The sequence below is a fragment of the Phascolarctos cinereus genome, unplaced genomic scaffold (genome assembly GCF_003287225.1).
Source record: "Phascolarctos cinereus isolate Bilbo 61053 unplaced genomic scaffold, phaCin_HiC Scaffold_2;HRSCAF=192, whole genome shotgun sequence".
Classification (NCBI taxonomy): domain Eukaryota; kingdom Metazoa; phylum Chordata; class Mammalia; order Diprotodontia; family Phascolarctidae; genus Phascolarctos; species Phascolarctos cinereus.
The window spans coordinates 267,960,233-267,978,149 of NW_027555625.1; the positions used below are offsets into that span (position 1 = coordinate 267,960,233).

A 17,917-nucleotide genomic window follows, 5' to 3' on the forward strand; every position below is an offset into this window, starting at 1 on the left:
TTTACTCAGAGCAAGGTTCCTCCTGGCCCCCAGAACCTAGTGGGTCATTGTTACTGTTGTTGCTGCTGCTGTTATTATTATAATTATTTCTACTTCATCTTCAGTGGGGTCCAGATAGAAATGGTCCTGGGACAAGCTGCCATCCTGCTAGTATTCTTTAATATTTAAGAACAGGTAATAAAAGTAGCTGTTTTTCTATTGTTGAGACCGTTTAGCTCATCCTCTGTAGGTTTGCTGAAAGCATCCTTGGCACAACTTCAAAAACAGGCAGGACAAGATGACATGTACCTACCTCATCCTGTTCCAGCATAACATTGATCTCCTCTGCTAGGTCTCTCTCTCTCTCTTTTTTTATTTTTAGGCAATTGGGCTTAAGTGACTTGACTAGGGTCACACAGCTAGTAAGTATGAAGTGTTTGGTCTGAGGCCAGATTTGAACTTGGGTCCTCCTGACTTCAGGGCTGGTGCTCTATCCACTGTGCCACCTAGCTGCCCCTGTAGGTCTCTATATTTTGAAAGCTGTTTATTGCATGTAGCTTGGAGATTTTGAACAATAGCTGTGGAGAGCTCTATTAAAAACACTGTTCATTTTAATGGATTAGGGTTATATCCTATTATTTATCACTATAAGCCCTAAAAATATAATAAAATATATTATAATAATTATAAAAAATATAATAATAAACAATTGATATTTATATAGCTCTTTAAAGTTTGCTAAATACCTTTATATACTTTATAGACATTATCTCAAAACTACCTTAAGAGATATTGAAGATATTATTATTATTCCCATTTTACAGGTTAAAAATTGAGGATCAGAGAGTTTAAGTAACTTGCCCACAGCTCATAAGTATCAGAGGTGGCTTTTGAACCCACGTTCTGGGCTCACAATTCCTCTGAAGTTTCAAAGATTCTTAGCTCAGGTGAAGCTGTAGCTCTCACACCTTCCTCCTTGGGCTTTTTTATTTGTACAGCTTAGGTCAGATTATGTTTCTGCTACTTGGAGGGCTTCTCTAAAAAAATTTTCAAGCTAAGTCTTAGCCTTTTTTTTTTTATTAATGTGTCTTATTTTTTACATCATCATAGTTCTCCCCAATATCCCTCACCCTCTCCCAGAGAGCCATCACATATAACAAATAATATTTTTTAAAGATAAAGAAAGAAAAAAGGAAAAAATCAGCATAACTGATCAATACCTTGAAAAAGTCCAAAAACATGAGTGGGTAATTCCTCTAGACCTCTCACCTCTCACCAGGTTGGGTGTGTCCTCTCATATCTCTTTAAAGTTTGATTTAAATTTACAGAAATAGGGGAGATTAGGGAGACATTTGATTTGATTTGATCAGATTCAGAGCTACCCAGGGTTAACCTACTACTGCTGAGGAAGTGAATTTATAATCCAGGAAAGATTCTTACCTCAGTTCCCTATCAACTCATTGTCCTCCCAAGGGATTCTGGAGAGGTGGACGAGGAATAAGGGATAAGGACAAGGGACATGGCATCATTACCCTGGAACCAGAAGCCAAATTAGGTTCTTTGTCCCCCCCCTACTTTGCCCCATTCGTGATTGAGCCCACAAGTCCCAGCCACTGACTTTAGAGGTATTCTTCTTCAAAGGAAGCAAGTGAGTAGAGGGTCTTTGAAGGAATACTGTCCTGGGAATCAGGAGGCTTGATTTTTGCCATGATGCTCCCTTGTGTACGCTGGGCGGACTGGTCACTGTCTGTCCTGACTGCTCTGCTTTTCGTTTGTTCTCCCTGGGCTGTTTCCTCGTGACCAGAGGGTGTTGTGTCTGTCCGTTAGTGGAGCCCGATCTGTGACTTGGAGCGGCTTATTGGTGTGTGATAGACGGAGGCAGGACAGGTGCGTGTGCATGCCTATGCACCATTTCGCTGGGATAGGGACAGTGTAGGGATCTCAAACCAATGAAAATAAATTAAAGGTCAAAAGCAGTTCTTGGCTTATTGCAGTAGTGTTCACAATAGAATTTACCCCCCCATGGCATGTTTTGAGTGACTTTTGTCTCCTGACGTCCTAAAATTTTAACATATTGAAATTATTTGTTTAATGGGAGGACATAGTCCTGACCAGCCAGTTTTGCTTTCTAGGAGTGGGGAAAACTGAGGCTCAAAATCCTGTCCAGGGTATGTGTGTCTGGTGTAAGATAAAGGTCCTTTCTCAAGTCTCTGGAGTTGATATGAAACCTCTAATAAGCAAATGAGAACAAGTGCTAGGAAACACCATTCCTCTGCCTCTTCCTCCCCCATCAGTTTAGATGATGGTGACTGGAGCACTGAGAAGTCTTTTGTGTGCACCTGGAATCTGGATCGTCGGGGGCTGAACCCCAGGCAACCTTCTGCTGTGGTAGAGGTGCCCAGCTCGGTCATGTGCTTGGCGTTCCATCCAACTCAGCCCTCTCACGTTGCAGGTGAGCCCCACTCTAGCTTTTCTTGCTTATCCTACTGACCAACACCTTGTTCTTTTCCAGTCTGGCTCCCACCTTCCCAAGTCCTTATCCCTTCCTCCCCAAAATGGACAGACAGAAGGGCCTGTGGGGAAAATGGATGAATTACTGTGGTCATGACATCATGCTAGGTGTTATGGAGGATTTAGTTTAATTCAATAACTATCAGATGCCTGTGCCATGCAAGGCAGTTTGTGCTCAGGGTATAAAGACAAGGAACAATAAAAATGGTCTTGTCCTCAAGGAACTTACCTACAGATAATGAAATACAAGCTGATTTGGAGAGGGTGGCCCCTGAACTAAGCCTTGAAAGAATCTAAGCATTATGAGAGGCGAAGGTGAGCAGAGGGCGTTTAATGGGCATTCCAGCCCTGGGCCAGTCTGCAGCAAGGCTGCTCATCAGGGAAGCTAAAATGTGCCTGATGCCAGAGAAGGCCACAGTAGAAAGAGGAAGCACTCTTAAGACTTAAGGTGGGTCCACTTCACCCCAACTGCCTAAAAAAAAAAATAATAAAGACTATGTGGACCACAAAAGGTAGCAGTGGAACTACGCACAGGAAGCGGGGTGGTTTTCATGTGCATCTTCTATGTGTGTTTTAGAATGTGGCATGGGGGAAGGGGCTTAGAAGGGAAAGGAAATTGAGGGGGTTTGAGTGTGGGGTAGTCTTGCCAAAATTCCCACTCCTTTTCCCTCAGGTGGCCTCTATAGTGGGGAGGTGCTCGTTTGGGACATGAGCCGGCCTGAGGACTCCTTGCTGTGGAGAACAGGAATGACGGATGACACTCACACAGATCCTGTCTATCAGGTCAGCACAGCTCAGCTGCAGGAGACACACGGAGTTATGTCTGGGCATAGAGGCTCCCTTTAAAGAAACAGAAGCAGCAGCTGATGGGCCTTGGCTCCTCCCTGATTCCTCTTCAAGTGTCTCATGTGTAGTATATACATGTGTCTTACATGTATTCCCCGGGAAACAGGCTGGGAGCAGACAGGTGGTACAAATGAGCAAGTGGCATCTCCCTGACCTCCTCGTTAGTAAAGTGGTCCATGGGCTCACACTTAACCCAACAAAATGTGAAAGCCCGTCCTCCTAGGAATGAAATCACTGGGAAACAAGTAGACATTAACTAATAACTAGGTAGGTGATCTCATCACTCTTCATTGTCATAACTGTCTCCACCTCCTTGCAGATGCTTCCTAGTCACCACCCTCTGGCCCAGCTTCCTATACTAGAAATGTCTAGACACAAGTGTCATTGAGCTGCCTCCTGTTGTCCTGGCTTCTGGCTGGCATAAAATCCCCAGCATGGAGTAGTCTCAAAGCTGCCACCGTTTGCCTGCCCTGGGCTCTGGGGCTGTTATGAGAAAACTCCTCGGAGAAAGAGCCCCGCATAGCCCATCATAGGGCACTCCATCGTGTGGGGATCTGAGGGGTCCAGGCTGAAGCCTGGCATGGACTTGGTGAGTGGTCCTCTATGGCCCATTCTGCCCTCTCCCGTGTTGTGGATGAGGCATTAGAGCAGTTAACAGGCAGAGATCAGTAGCATATAATCTGCTGGGTGGAATGGAGTTTTGTGACCTTTCTTACTTATGCCCAGGGAAGGATGTCAAGGTCACACTGAAGGCCTAGAGGGCAGAACCAGGGGGACACTGGGTGGAAGTTACAGGAAAGCAGGAAAACCATCCTAATAATTAGAACTGCTCCAGTGCTCAATGAACTACTTAAGGAAGTACTGGGTTCTCCCATCCCTGCAAGTCTTCACACAGAAGCTTAGAGATGTTAGAGATTTCTGTTTGAGGTTTGGGTTAGGCCAGATGAGCCCTTCTAATTTCGTGATTTTTGTTCTCATGAAGGAAGGGGACATAGATCAGAGGGGAGTATGGTTCAGTGAGCATGTGTCCTTGTTCACAAACCTCAACTCTGGTTGCCTCAGGAGATCGCAGAAACCCGGCTGTGTCCTGGCGGGTGCCATCCCCTAGGCATCGAGGGCAGAGAAGTTAGACTTGAGAGCTCTTAAGAACCCCTTCACCCAGTGCTAATGCCAGACTCTCTATGCCACTATGGATCTTTAGCTCCCTGGTTCTTCCTCATTTTTGCATTAGCACAGTGGAAAAAAAGAAGGGGACCAAACCCTTGGGAGGCGGGGGAAAGGATGTTAGCTACGGCCTCAGTCAAGGATCCTATATGCCACTGGGGTGGCCTCTTTCCATTCCCTGCTCCTTGTTTGGGCCTCTGCCCATTCTGCCATCTCCATCTCCAGCTGTGTTTCTTCCTTCTCTTGTGGTCTACGCAGGTTGCCTGGTTGCCCGAGCCCCGGCACAGCCACCGCTTCCAGCTGTTGAGTGTCTCCACAGATGGCAAGGTGTTGCTGTGGCAGGCAGCTGGTTCAGGACAGCTGCAGCTGACAGAGGGCTTTGCTCTAGTTGTCCAGCAGATCCCCCGAAACACAAAACTGAAGAAGGTGAGCGGGCCAGTGCTGATAGGGAGGGGCCGGGCATGAAGAAAGGGACCAAGGACATCCTCCTGGACCTAGTGTGAAGTTTCTCTCTATGAAATATAAGACCCAATCAGAACTGGCAGTGTCTGTGACCTTCTCCGGCTTGCCTAAACACTAAGGGGGTGGGGAGTCTAATATGGGAAATGCCTCCACCAGTACTGGAGAAGTGGCAGATAATACCAAGTGCAGGAAAAGGAGGGTGGAGGCTGAAGAGATAGGCTCCTGCCCATGTCTGAACCCACAGAGGCCTAACCTGGCTGGTGACTCCCTGGAAAACAGGGTTGGGCTGCAGGAAGGATTCTGAGCAACAAGGAAGGAAGCTGGAGATCTAGTCCCAGGTCTGTCTTCCAAAGCCATGTCTAAAACATGGCCTAGTGGAGGGAACACTGAACTTGATAATCAGGAAGTTGTGGTCCCTGGTTTATACTAACTGTAAAAACTGTAACCAGATCCTCCCAAAGCAAGGGGCTGCCTTCAATGATCTCTGGTGTCCCCGTGGCTTTCTGATGTCTTCACACGGGGAGACAGGTAGTACTTGTTGCTGCTGGCCAGAGCAATTTGGGGCTGACTGTCCTATTGATGTCTTCCTGTAGCCTACCCGGGGTGAAACAGAGGTAGGGGTCACAGCCCTAGCCTTCTCCAGCTTTGACCCCAGCTTGTTTATCCTGGGCACCGAAGGTGGCTTCCCACTCAAATGTTCAATGGCAGTGGAAGTGGCAGCCCTTACCCGAATGCCAAGCTCTCTGCCACTCCGAGCGCCTGCCCAATTTACCTTCTCCCCTCATGGTGGCCCCATCTACTCTGTGAGCTGCTCACCCTTCCACAGGTAAGGTCCAGGTGTTCCTTAGAGCCAGGTGAGTATGTAGTTTCTCCCTTTAGTCTGCAAGACAGTAATTGTTTAGACTCATCTTAAACTGTAGGTTGTGACCCACAGTTTAAGAAATGCTAAAGGGCTCTCAAGTGGAAAAAGTTTAAGAAGCCCTGGGTTAGAGCAGGGGTTCTTAACCTTGAGGACCAGGAACTTTTTTTTCATATTTCAATAACTGAACTTCAGTATAATTGGTTTTCTTTGTAATCCTATGTATTTTATTTTATTCTGAGAAAGGATTCACAGGCTTCATGACTGCCAAAAGAAGGGTCCAAGGACCCAAAAAAAGTTAAGAATGCTTGTTCAAAGGGCCCGTCGGGAAGTCACTCCTTTTTGTTCAATGTGGTTAGTAGATTAATTCCTCTTTCCCTTCCTAAGAAAGGCTATATATCCTTTAATGATTCAGATTCCCTACTCCCTTCTGTGTGGATGAGCAGAATAATCTTTTTTTTTTAAAGGTACATTTTATTTTATTTTTTGCTAAGGAAATGGCTTGTAGGTCTTAGGCAAAAAGATTTAAGCTGATCATTCCAGCGCAAAGGGAAACTACGTGATTTGTATGGCATAGTTATACTTCAATACATGACACATGGATAATGTATGTGTATTTGTGTGTTGTGTGGAGGGTGTAGTAATGTCTACCGATTAGATTTATCAATTTCTACACTGATGTTTTTATTCTTAGCCCAATATAAACATAACAGTAAACTGAGCTGCTGATACTCTCCTTAACTTGAGTTGTCTTAGGACACTGAAATAACAGAGCTCAGTAATTTTCTATGAGAATCAGCAAGCAAAAATAGATCACCTTGTAAGACTGAACAAATGCCATCATGGATCTTAGATGCAAGAATATGGTGAGAGTCAGAGACAGGGAGATGAACCCCTCACAGCGTTTGTGTGTACAGGTTCAGACAGAATAATGTTTCTAAAGATTAGGGGGATGTAGAGTGTGGTGCAGAGCCCTGGGCTTGGGGTGGAGATCTGGCTGAGGGTCCAGCTCAGACACATTTGCTGGCGCACTTTGGGCCAGCTGTGCATGACTGAATGACTGAACAGCTTGGGTCAGTCACTTATCCTTAGATGGACTCAATAATGTGATTCTGTGACCCACTCAGTTTTAATTTAAGGCCCTCTAAAATCTCGTCTGTGTTCACCTTATACGAACCCAAAGTCTACTTGAGCATGCCTTACCTTTCGCTTCCATGTCTTTGCTCACATCACGTTTCCCCCCTCTTTATTCGCATATTACACACTCATCAGGGCTCAGGACGAGTCCCACTTCTATGCTCATACCTACTATTGTGGCTCCTTACTAGTTCAGTCATTTTTTCAGTCGTGTCTGCGACCCCAGTTGAGGTTTTCTTAGCAGAGATACTGGAGTGGTTTGCCATTTCCTTCTCCAGCTCACTTTTCAGATGAGGAAACTGAAGCAAACAATGTTAAGTGACTTGCCCAGGGTCATATGGCTAAGAAGTGTCCTGAGGCTAGACTGGAACCCAGGAACATGAGTCTTTCTGACTGCAGGCCAGGTGCTCTATCCATTGTGCTACCTAGCTGCCCACCGTGGCTCTTAGCTTCCTGAATTTCCATGGTACTCACTTCGGGTTCTACTCAATAGCATTTATATTGAATATTAATATAGCATATACTGCTTATTGTTATTTATCTTTGCAAGGTGTCTTGGAATCCTTTGTACACTGGGAAATGTTGGGAGAGAAAATAGGGGCCTAGCACACCGGGGTTGTTTAACATTTTTGCTGCCTTTTAGCACAGAAGCTCAGGTTTTTGGGTATGTATAGTGACAAAAGGCCTACTGAGTAGACTGACTTTCTCTCTTGCTTTCCCCTAGGAACTTGTTTCTGAGTGCTGGGACAGATGGCCACATCCACCTCTATTCCATGCTGCAAGCCCAGCCCTTGACATCTCTCCAACTATCCCACAAGTACTTGTTCAGCGTGCGCTGGTCTCCTGTCCGTCCCTTGGTCTTTGCTGCTGCCTCTGGGGAAGGTAAGAAGGCTTTCCTTTGTTTTAGGAAGCCTAATTGTTTAGGATAAACTCTTTCTCCCATTCCTCTTTTAAATCACCCAGAGAAAGAGGGCAGGTTACTTCTAGACAATTTAGTTCTCATTTCTTTTTTTTTGGTAAGGGATTTGGGGTCAAGTGACTTGCCCAAAGTCACACAGCTAGTGGGTGTCTGAGGCCAGATCTGAACTCAGGTCCTCCTGACTCCAGGACTGGTGGTTGAAGTTCTCATTTCTTTATTGGAATATGGGATGAGACTGTCAAAGCTGTAGCGATTTTAATTCTGGGTCTGTGTTTCTGGAAGCCTGGCTTGAGATAGTAGGGTACAAAGAGGAAAATTACTTCTTACCCTTTTGACTCAGAACGGACTCATCTTTAAAGCCAAGTGAGATAGTTCCTAACCTCAAAGTTTTATATTCTCACCTTTTTCTTTTTTTAAAATTAAAAAAAATTTTTTTTCTCACCTTTTTCTTAAAGGAGACATACAGCTGTTTGATCTCAGAAAGAGCTCCCAGAAGCCCACAGTTTCTATCAAGCAAACCCCAGATGAAAGCCCAGTATACTGTCTGGAATTCAATCTTCAACAGACTAATCTCCTGGCTGCTGGGGATGCCAAAGGTGTCGTGAAGATATGGCAGCTGAGCACAGAGTTCACAGAACAAGCACCCCGGGAAACCGAGGACTTGGACCAATTGGCAACTGAGGTGGCCAGCTGAGGACACTGTGCTTCCCTTTTGCAACGTGGCGGGGATCCCGAGCAGAAACAAGCAGTACAGGGCCTTTAAACTGCTTGCCCACGGCACAAGGAATGCCATTCAAGGCCTGGAGAGTTCTGCTTCTGTGAGCAGATACTAGAGTCTCTGGGTGTTCCTCAGATGTAACACACACAAAGATTGAAACATTTGCTAATGATTAAAAAAGGAAAAAGCTTTTTTTTTGGGAGCGAGTCATTTATTTATCTTTTGCATACAGAAAATTGGGAGGAAACAGGAATGAAGTGAAGCCAGCTTGATAGAATTTTTCCCCTCCAGGTCTGGTTGGGGCAAGCTGGTTTTAGGACATGTAGGAGACAGGGTGGAATCCCCTAATTTTACACATACATCTCCTGACACTGATCCAGCCATTTCAGCTGGACTCTGAACATTTTATTGCAGCACCGTTTTCTCTAATATCCCCAAGCTAAGCAGTTTTAAGGTTACATTTGGAAGTAACACTGTGAATTTTTTTTCCTTTAAGAGCACAAAGATGGACAGACATGCAGTGAGGCAGCAAGACGAGCAGTGTTTGGCTGTGGCTAACACTCGGGGTTGTGAATCAATTCACAAAGAGAGAACGGGTAAATTCTACATAGTCAAAAGCAGAGGGGAGTTCACGGCCCTTGCCATCAACATAGGGCTTCATGTGTGAGATGCAGTAGTCTGCTTGCTCCCTTGTCAGATTCTGAAAGGGAAAAAGAAAAGAGAGATTAAGGGATAGCACCGCCTCACCCCGAGTCCAAGGAAGCTCAACTTCTGTCTCTTCCCAATACTGACTCTGGTTACGCAGGGCAGAATCTCTTGGGAGCCCCAGCAATCGGTTCCTCATTACACAGAAGAACGACGACACAAAGGAAAGACAGTCTGCAGACTGTGTCCTTAGTCAAGGGGAGACCGTAATCCTTGCACAGAGCTGATTAGAGCATCAGTGAGCAAATCAGGGCCTCCCAAGCTTTTAGTCCAGGTTCTACCACCGACCAACTGGCTTTATGGTAAAGTCACCAGTACTTGAAATGGGGACATTCTCTTATACCTTAAGGACGTTGTCAGAAGTGCTTTAAAAATACAAGTGCTAGACATATAAGGTATTGGTATAGCCTGTTTTTAGACCTGATAAGGGGTGTTCAGTCTGCAGCTTACAGGAAAGAGTATATATAACAGACGTGGAATGGGGCTGCTTGTGAGATTCCTGTCACTGGTAATGCTCTAATTCTCTACCCTGGCCTCTGTGATTCATCAGAAAACCCAGTGATGGAAGCTTCCACTCTCTTCCTGAGACAAAAACACCCAACAGTCACGTCACCTGGTGGATCAGAGCCATGCATATCACGCATACCTGGTACAATTCTTCCTTGGTCACATAGGGTTTTCCCTCAGAACTGAGGGCACGGAAAGCACTCTCAATCTCCTCGCTGGATTTGACGTTTTCAGTCTCTCGGCTGATCATAAAAGCCATGTATTCTTGCAGTGATACGTGGCCATCTCTGGGAAAGGTACAAAGGGAAATGAGCAAAACGATAAAGCGTCCATCCTAGAGACTGTGGACGTGTTTTAGCGTGGGCATCACCCTGCACGATCCGTTCTGGAATTGTACCTGTTTGGATCCACAGTGTCAAGGATAGCTTCAAACTCAGGGTCTGGTTCTCCTTCTTCCACCATAGGCAGGTCATAGCCCAGAGAACGCAGGCAAGATTTAAACTCTTGGTGATTGAGTCGGCCAGATTTATCCTTGTCAAAATGCCTGGAATGCAGAGAGCCAGGGAATTAGCTCAGAGTTGGCAGAATTGTGTCGAGGAGCATGAAGCCCAAAGTGACACACCTCCCTTTAGAAACCTCCCTGGGGAATTGTGGCAGTACTCACTTAAACATCATGCTGAATTCCTTCAGGGCCTCTTCAGTCACACCAGTTGTATTCCTGTTAACAAAAGCACAGTTAGGGACTTGTCCACTTAGCCCGGGCACTTGTATGGTTAAGCACCAGCAACTGGGTGATCATTTTTTTTTGTGTGCCAATGAAAATATGGTCCTCTTGTCCCTTCTAAACCCTTGAGTTCCTAGAGAACCCCAAAAATCAGATGAATAGCTATTTAAGTGGTTGTTATATTTTCACTACTTTTCCTGCTGATACCAAGATTATTATCCTCCTTTTATCTAGACTCTCTAAGACCCACCCTAAGTTTTCATGAGAAGTAATGAAGGAATTTCTTCTCATCTCACCATAAAGCAGCCTAACATCTGGTAAAGATGCAGTAGAGGCATACCTGGCCTGGATCTGCTGCTCCAGGTTGTGCTGCATTCGCATCCCAAGTTGGTCCAATTGATCCCACTGTTGGGCCAGCCCTACAGTGCTATGCTCAGTGTATTTGTTGTCCAGGATAAGGGCTTCCTCCATGGCTGCCCCTAGGTCCTCGATCTTCTTCAGCTGACTCCTCATGGCCCGGATCTCCTGGTGTTTACGCTGTGAGTGGGAAGAGTTGGTGGTAAGGATGGCTATTCCCATATGTTTTTTCCACTTCTTGAGAATAAAAGGCTGTTGGATGCAGGATTTTTATTTTTACTGAGACAAGAGGCCTATCTGTGATGCCATGAGGAAGAAGAAAAGAACCCCTGGTTCTCAAAAGAGCAGGGCCCCCTGGCAGCCTTGGCAGCCCCTGGGTGTTAAATGCCTTGTGCCAAACTGTCATCTAACTAAAACTAAGGAGGAGAATGCCATAACCTCATGGGGGAGGAGGTGCTTGTTTTACTCCTAGGGAGCAGAGAGAGCAGGGAGACAGAGTCACTATAGCAAGCGACTTCAGAGAGACTGCAGAGAACAGGAGCCATGTCTGGCACACTTACTTTAGTGGCTTCCAGCTGGGATTCCAGGGTCCCAGATTCTTCTACCATACAGGACCTAAACAAAGAAGCATGATAAACATTTTGGGAAAGAACAACGGGTTGGGGGCTTGAAATTAACCCCATCCTTTCAGGAATGAAATAATTGCATTTCATGTAAGTCCCTTTCTTCATGGAGCACAAAACACAACTTTCATTAACATCTCTTCACAAATGCCTCATGAGGTAGCTTAGGCAAGTCTATCTCCATTTTATAGATTAGGAAACTGAGACTCAACAGGGGTTACGCAAGTTTGAGAATGGAGACCGGAACAGACTGAAGCCTCCTACCTCCTTAGCCCAGTATTCTACCCATTTACTGTACTTCTAAAAACTACACCTGCCTCACTATATTACACCAAAGTCACATTTCCCCATGTTTTTCCGGTCCCAGTGTTTTAAATGAAGAGCAGTTACTTTAGGCAGTCATTTTAGTGACCTTCTTAAGGACTTGGGAGTACGTTTCAAGCCCCATGACGCCCAAGGAAAGAGTGAGAGATGTGCTGTGCTCAATTCGAAGTGCTCACCTCTCTCCCCATCTTGTAAGATTAGAAACACAGTGCAGCTCCAACAACCGTGCTCTACATACTACAACAGTAGGCAGCTTGTGAAAGGACAACATATATGGCCAAGATGAGAGAGGAGGTTAGAAGCCAAACTGTTTCCTTGAGGTGTGGCTGCCAGGGGCTCAATCTCAGGGCCTTTTTGTAATCTGTTCACTATGGGAGGAGGAACTACGGTGCCGATACCAAAGGGCACGGATATAGGCAACACTGAAAATGAGATCAATATCTTAGAGACTTCACTAGTAAACCGAATAATCTTTTCTGCTTGCTGCTAAGGCTGTTGGCATTTGTTATTTTTAAAAGTTTTTGTAAAGCCCTGACAGTTTGGCCCAATGAGGAAAACAACACTGGCTGGTCTCCTAGATTCCTGTTCCAGATCCCAGGTCATGTATCTGCAGCACAAGGTTTTGATGCTCATGTGCAAAGGCTGCACATGAACAGTAATGATGTGCTCTGGTCTCTTAAAGTGTCAGTGTGAGGTTTCACAGCAGGCAACTTAGTGAACAAAGAACAAGTTGTGGTTATTACCGTGCCAGGACAAGGTTAACACCCTGTTTTTGATGGAAGAAATTTAGGTTTATGTGCCACCTATCACCTTTTCCCTCAGAAACTACCTTTCCATATACCTGAGGGTTAGAGAATGTGATTTCATTGGGATTGAGAATTTCTGGTAAAAACAAAACAAAAAAAACAATAACATAACAAAACAAAACTCCCTCTACTAGCAGTTACGGGCCTGCCAGAGGCAGGACTCCCAGGATTTTTCTCTAGTCCTGATGATACTCTGTTGCCCCTTGAAACTGAGAAAATTGCTCTAGCAATAGAAATCAATAAAGCTTTCTTCTATAACAGCAGGTCAGATCTAGCTATGCTCTATTCCCATGGGAAAAACACACACCAGGACCTCGGGTGGGGTGGCAGGGCAGGGTGGGAGTCCAGGCACTGGTGCGGGGGAAAGGACAGAGGTCCCTCCTTCCCAAGCGGCCACAGGCAGTGAGTTAGTGAGGAAGCAGAGCCGCCCAGGAAGTCAAGAGTGCATTGGGAAAACCACAGTGAGGTAAGAAGAGAAAATAAGAGGAGAAAAACCTTCCAGACAGATCATCCCCAACTTCATACTGATAGACACGAATGACCCGACGATATGCTATGCTATTCAAAGAAAAGAAACCAAATGAATACACACCAAAGGAGGAAGAAGGGAAAGAGGCAAGAGCATACACACACAGAAATACACTACAAGGTCCGAGCTGGCAATGCACAGAGAACAGTAACATCAAAGCCAAGGCAGGCGTCCAGTGGTGGACTAGAACCTCTACCCACGAGGGACCACAGGCAGGCGCTTTTTAACTCAAGAGGACTACAGTGGAAAGGGACAAGGACTTTTTGGGACCGAAGAGGAAAATGGAGCATTTTACTTCACTCAGACACGATTGGCAGATACAGACGCAAGGGCTTAGAGGGTGAGAGTCTGGGAAGGAGAGCCAGGTGGCCAACTGTTCCAGAGGTCTCAAGTTAGTTTCTTTGGTGCTGACCTCTCACTAAAAACCCCCTTTCCACTTTCCCAGTAATGACTGCATCCTGGTTCTGACCTTCTCCCCCAAGCCCGTGTTCATAAGATCACAATGGTTCCACCAGCCAATTCTTTAAACCAAGAAGTGGTGGTACTAAGGTGTGATCTAACTTAAGTGGATCCAATGAGTTGGGGTTCTTATCTTATACTGGTTCTTCCATTTTCTTTCACAAAGTTCTTTGAATTTTACATCCTTTTCTCAACTACCAATTTAAAAAAAGAAAATATTGTACTCAAAACTCAGTTTTCAAAAATGTCTTTCCCAGGGCAAGACAGTATCCTCACAAGACCCATTATGTCTCCTTAATGGTTCAAAGAGCGTATTTTTCTTTTAGAGACCTGATAAGATAGCCCTGAGTCTAAAATGAGCTATTACAGTTCATCCAATTTCAAGTAATTCGCACAAATAATATCAAAACTGAAAACAACTGATGTTTCTCTAAACTATTTTAAGCTTTCCCACTTTTCAAATTTTCCACCTGGCTTTGCTACAAAGTACTTTAATGAAAACTATTTTCCACTGGGAAGATGGGAGAATAGATACACAGACATGATATACTATGTTAATGGAGAAGCAATAGTTAAAAACTCAGACTCTAATCAATGCCTTGTTCCTTCATCATGCTGCTTTTGCCAAAAGAGAGTATCTCCTTTGTTTAAAAAAAAAAAACCCAGAGAAATGGCTCTCCTCCCCAGGCTTTAGGTCCTGAAGGGAACAGGCATACTTTTTATAATTAATCCAGGCTGGACATTAGGGTTGGGGTGGGGGGCACTCCCTTTTGGGGAGGAATGGTACCCGGCACAGTATCTTAAGAATGGCACAACCCGCCCATCATAGAAACACTTGAAGCCAAGCCACTGGGTAAAGGAGTGGAGGGAGGTGGGGGGAGGGAAACAAGCACACAGTACGCCAAGGCCACAATACAAGCCTGGGGAGAATAGAAAGGTGATATTAACCCATCGAGGAGATACGTTCTGTGGAGACACGGATCCGAGAAGCAGGAGGTGGCGTCAGGAGAAGCGATCATTGAAAAGGGAGAAAAAGGAAGAAAAACAAAAAGACGTTAGTATAATGTCTACACCTTGCACACTTCCACTAGTTCATCAACAGGTAGGCATTGAGCAACTACTACATATACAAGGCACAATAAAGAGAAAACCTTTCTGCTCCTAATTCCTGGATGTGCAATTGATCCTTTTGGGGAAATAGTATGAAAAATGGTTTGGGTTTCCTTACCCAAACTCTTAGAAAAACAGATCTGTGTCTGCAGTTCCTTTCTGCTCCTTTCACAAGCACCTACTGTGTGACAGCTGCCTCCGTCATGTGAGCACCATGGCAGAGAGGCCAGTTTGACAAGAGTGCGTGGGGAACAGCTGCAGCGAGACTGCCAACTTAGAGCCCCTATTTTGTCCTGGTGGCAACAGGGAGCCACTGGGGCTTTTCTGGTGCCAAGTTTCAATGACAAACTGTAAGTGAGGGTCTCTAATCGGAGCTGGAAGTTTGGGAGGACGGGCGGTACTGCCCCAGAATACAAACTCTGCCAAGAACCCACAGTACCACGATTTCAGAAGCAGACTTGCCTGAAGAGCTCTGGCATTCTGTTGTTGTGTAATGAACTAACAGAGAGAACAGGCATCCCTGGAGAGATTCTAGCCTGAGAAGGATCACCCTCCCCCTAGCTGCCCCTCACGACCAGCCAGGGCCACTCTGTGATGGTTTAACAAGGAGACGGCACCTAGTCTCCTGGATCCACTGGTGGAAGGCATTGGCATGCTGGGCAAACTCCTGCCGTAACTTGTCATTCTCCTCTTGCCGGCGCTGCTCCTTCTGTAGCTCCAGCTCCCGCTCCTAAGAACCAGAGGGATGATGCATATGTAGCATCCAGGAAAGCAAGCAAGTCAGTAGAGAGGCTTCCCTGGGGTCATGTCCTATAAAGACTGGCTGAGGAAACTAGGGATGTTTAGCTTGGAGAGGAGACTTAAAGAGAACACGACAACTGTCAAATACCTCGTGATGGGCTGATATCTGGGAAAAGCATCTGTCTGGTTTTTATCTGGTACCAGAGGACAGAAAAGCTCAATGGATAGAAGCTGCACAGTAGAGCAGACTTCTTAAATTTTTAATAATGAGAAGAATGGAAGGGGCTCCCTGGTTCTGCTGCACTAAGGGGCCTTAAGATAAGGCTAGATTTTTTTTTTTTAATCATTTGTGGACACTGTAGAGGAGTTCTTAACATGGGATCTGTGAAATTGGATTTTTAAAAGAACATATTTTGATAACTATTTCAGTGTGACTGATTGGTGTATTTTATTTTATATTTTAAAAACATTATTCTGAGAAGGGGGGGTCATAGACTTCAGACTGCCAAGGGGGTCCATGCCCCAAGACTAAGCAATCTCCTTATATTAGATGGAGATCTCTCAGGCAGGCAAGAAGTGCCTCAGAAATCTTTGTCTTCTTTTGAGATTATGTGATATGCTGGCAGGAAGGGCAATTTGGGATGGAAAATCGACAAACCTGAGGGATGAATGAGACTTACTTTGATGATCTTCTGTAGGTTCCTCCAGGTCTCTTCCAGGGCCTCCATGGTGAACCAAGTATAGGGATTGGAGGCCACCCGGAAGCTCTTGATTTGTCTGTCTAGTTCAGCCAGCTGATTAAAGTCTGCCTGGGCAGAACTGAGCGAAGAGCGGAAGGCGTCATGGGCCTCTCGCAACGCTTTGATTTCCTCCAGAGAATTGCAGCGAACAGGATCTGTTAGGTCCTCCTCAGCGTTCTCAAACCAACTGTTGAAGGCTGAAGCCTTCTTGGCAAACGTCAGGAAAAGATCTTCCACCTGAAAGCAGAGAAAAATCTGGGTTTAGGATAGTCACTGGTGATAAGCTTATTTTAAACGAAACCTAGAAAAATACAGAAGATTTAGGGCATCAGGAACACATGCTGCTTACTACTGGTCATCTTTACATTTTAATACCTACTTCTCTCTGATTCCTCTCATTTTCACTTCTGTAAATTAGCATTCCTATCAACCTTATCTCTTCTGTAATTTTTCCTATACTGCAATGAAATTACAAGTCTTTCCTGCCTGCTTTTTCAGGAAACTTTCTAAGTAGTTTCATGTTCCGTCTTCTCCAGGTCCTCTCCTGCTGATTCCCCAAGGTGGCTTGGCTTGCTTAGCTATATGACTATCTACATACACCTGCAAATTATGTGTCATGCATAGATATATACCATCTGTGGCTCACAGATGTTACTGTAACAAATAAAACCCTGGTTCATCCATCCATCCATCCCTGGGCAATTGTCCAGTTCAGCCTCTGACCTCAAAGGCTGACTCATTCTGATCTTTACCTTTCGGAAATGTTCCTGGGCTTCTAAAAGCTTCTTCTTCCGGGTGGCTGAGTTGGCTAGCAACTGGTTCCAGCGCTTCATCAGAGAGGCATGTCGTGCCTCAATGGCCTTGGACTGAACATGCTTGGCAGCCAGCAGCTGATCTTTGAGGGCTGTGATATTGGCGATCCCTTCCTGTTGGAAGGCCTGAAGCCCTGCGTCAAAGGTTTCCTGTGATGATAAAAGGGTTAGGGTATTGAGAGAGACACACAATAAGCAGCTCACCTACCCTTCTACAGAGACTGGGGGCCACTGACCTGTTTGGTGAGAAGAGTCTGAACAGAAGAGAGGTCCCGGCCATAGTCATCTGTCTTCAGACTGTTTTCTTTCTCACCTGGAAATTTAAGTTTGAAAAATATGTAGCATCTCACCCCTTCTCTACAAAGTGAGAAGGGCAAAGCAACATTATGAATAAGATTCTATCAAACCTTCTCTAAATGGTTTTAGCTAGCTGTGTGATCATAAGCAAGTCACTTCACTTGTAAACTTTAGTTTCCTCAGCTAGAAGATGAAGGAGTTAATGACTAGCTCTATACCTCAAAGAGATCAAGAAAAAGAAAAAGGACCCATATGCACAAAAATAGTTATAGCAGCTCTTTGTGGTGGGAAATAACTGAAAACTAAGGGAAAACTCATCAACTGGGGAATGGCCAAACAAACTGCTGTATATGAATGTAACTGAATACTAATATTCTGCTGTAAGAAATGAATAAAGTGATGATTTCAGAGCAACTTGGGAAGACTTGTACGAACTGATGCAGAGTGGACGTGAACAGAACCAGGAGAAAAGTTTACAGCAACACTGTAAAGAGAAGACATTTCAAAGACTTAAGAACTCTTAATCAATACAATGACAAACCATAATTCCAGCAGACTGACAAGAAGGCATGTTATGCACATCCTGAG

General features: G+C 45.1%; 2 protein-coding genes across 8 annotated transcripts in view; one reads left to right on the top strand and one right to left on the bottom strand.

Annotated features, from left to right (window-relative positions):
* The window catches only part of DYNC2I2 (dynein 2 intermediate chain 2), a 29,604-nt gene extending 20,817 nt beyond the window's left edge, over positions 1 to 8,787 (top strand). The window contains exons 4-9 of the mRNA XM_020965676.2: positions 2,274 to 2,431; positions 3,164 to 3,273; positions 4,759 to 4,926; positions 5,556 to 5,788; positions 7,683 to 7,840; positions 8,333 to 8,787. Of these exons, the coding sequence (XP_020821335.1) occupies positions 2,274 to 2,431; positions 3,164 to 3,273; positions 4,759 to 4,926; positions 5,556 to 5,788; positions 7,683 to 7,840; positions 8,333 to 8,571 (1,066 nt within the window). The 3' untranslated portion in view covers positions 8,572 to 8,787. The remainder of the gene's footprint in view (positions 1 to 2,273; positions 2,432 to 3,163; positions 3,274 to 4,758; positions 4,927 to 5,555; positions 5,789 to 7,682; positions 7,841 to 8,332) is intronic.
* Positions 8,785 to 17,917, bottom strand: part of SPTAN1 (spectrin alpha, non-erythrocytic 1) — a 61,881-nt gene continuing 52,748 nt past the window's right edge. For 4 of the 7 annotated variants that reach the window (XM_078150019.1, XM_020965675.2, XM_078150020.1 and 1 more), the window contains 11 exons: positions 17,269 to 17,345; positions 16,973 to 17,182; positions 16,161 to 16,457; positions 15,357 to 15,469; positions 14,578 to 14,595; positions 11,449 to 11,503; positions 10,872 to 11,068; positions 10,472 to 10,525; positions 10,205 to 10,351; positions 9,947 to 10,094; positions 8,785 to 9,295 (listed from right to left, as the gene is read on the bottom strand). In XM_078150019.1, coding sequence (XP_078006145.1) covers positions 9,170 to 9,295; positions 9,947 to 10,094; positions 10,205 to 10,351; positions 10,472 to 10,525; positions 10,872 to 11,068; positions 11,449 to 11,503; positions 14,578 to 14,595; positions 15,357 to 15,469; positions 16,161 to 16,457; positions 16,973 to 17,182; positions 17,269 to 17,345 — 1,442 coding nt within the window. In that variant the 3' untranslated portion in view covers positions 8,785 to 9,169. Of the gene's footprint in view, positions 9,296 to 9,946; positions 10,095 to 10,204; positions 10,352 to 10,471; positions 10,526 to 10,871; positions 11,069 to 11,448; positions 11,504 to 13,136; positions 13,200 to 14,577; positions 14,596 to 15,356; positions 15,470 to 16,160; positions 16,458 to 16,972; positions 17,183 to 17,268; positions 17,346 to 17,917 lie in introns of all 7 variants that reach the window. The other 3 variants (XM_078150021.1, XM_078150018.1, XM_020965667.2) reach the window with 2 other exon arrangements.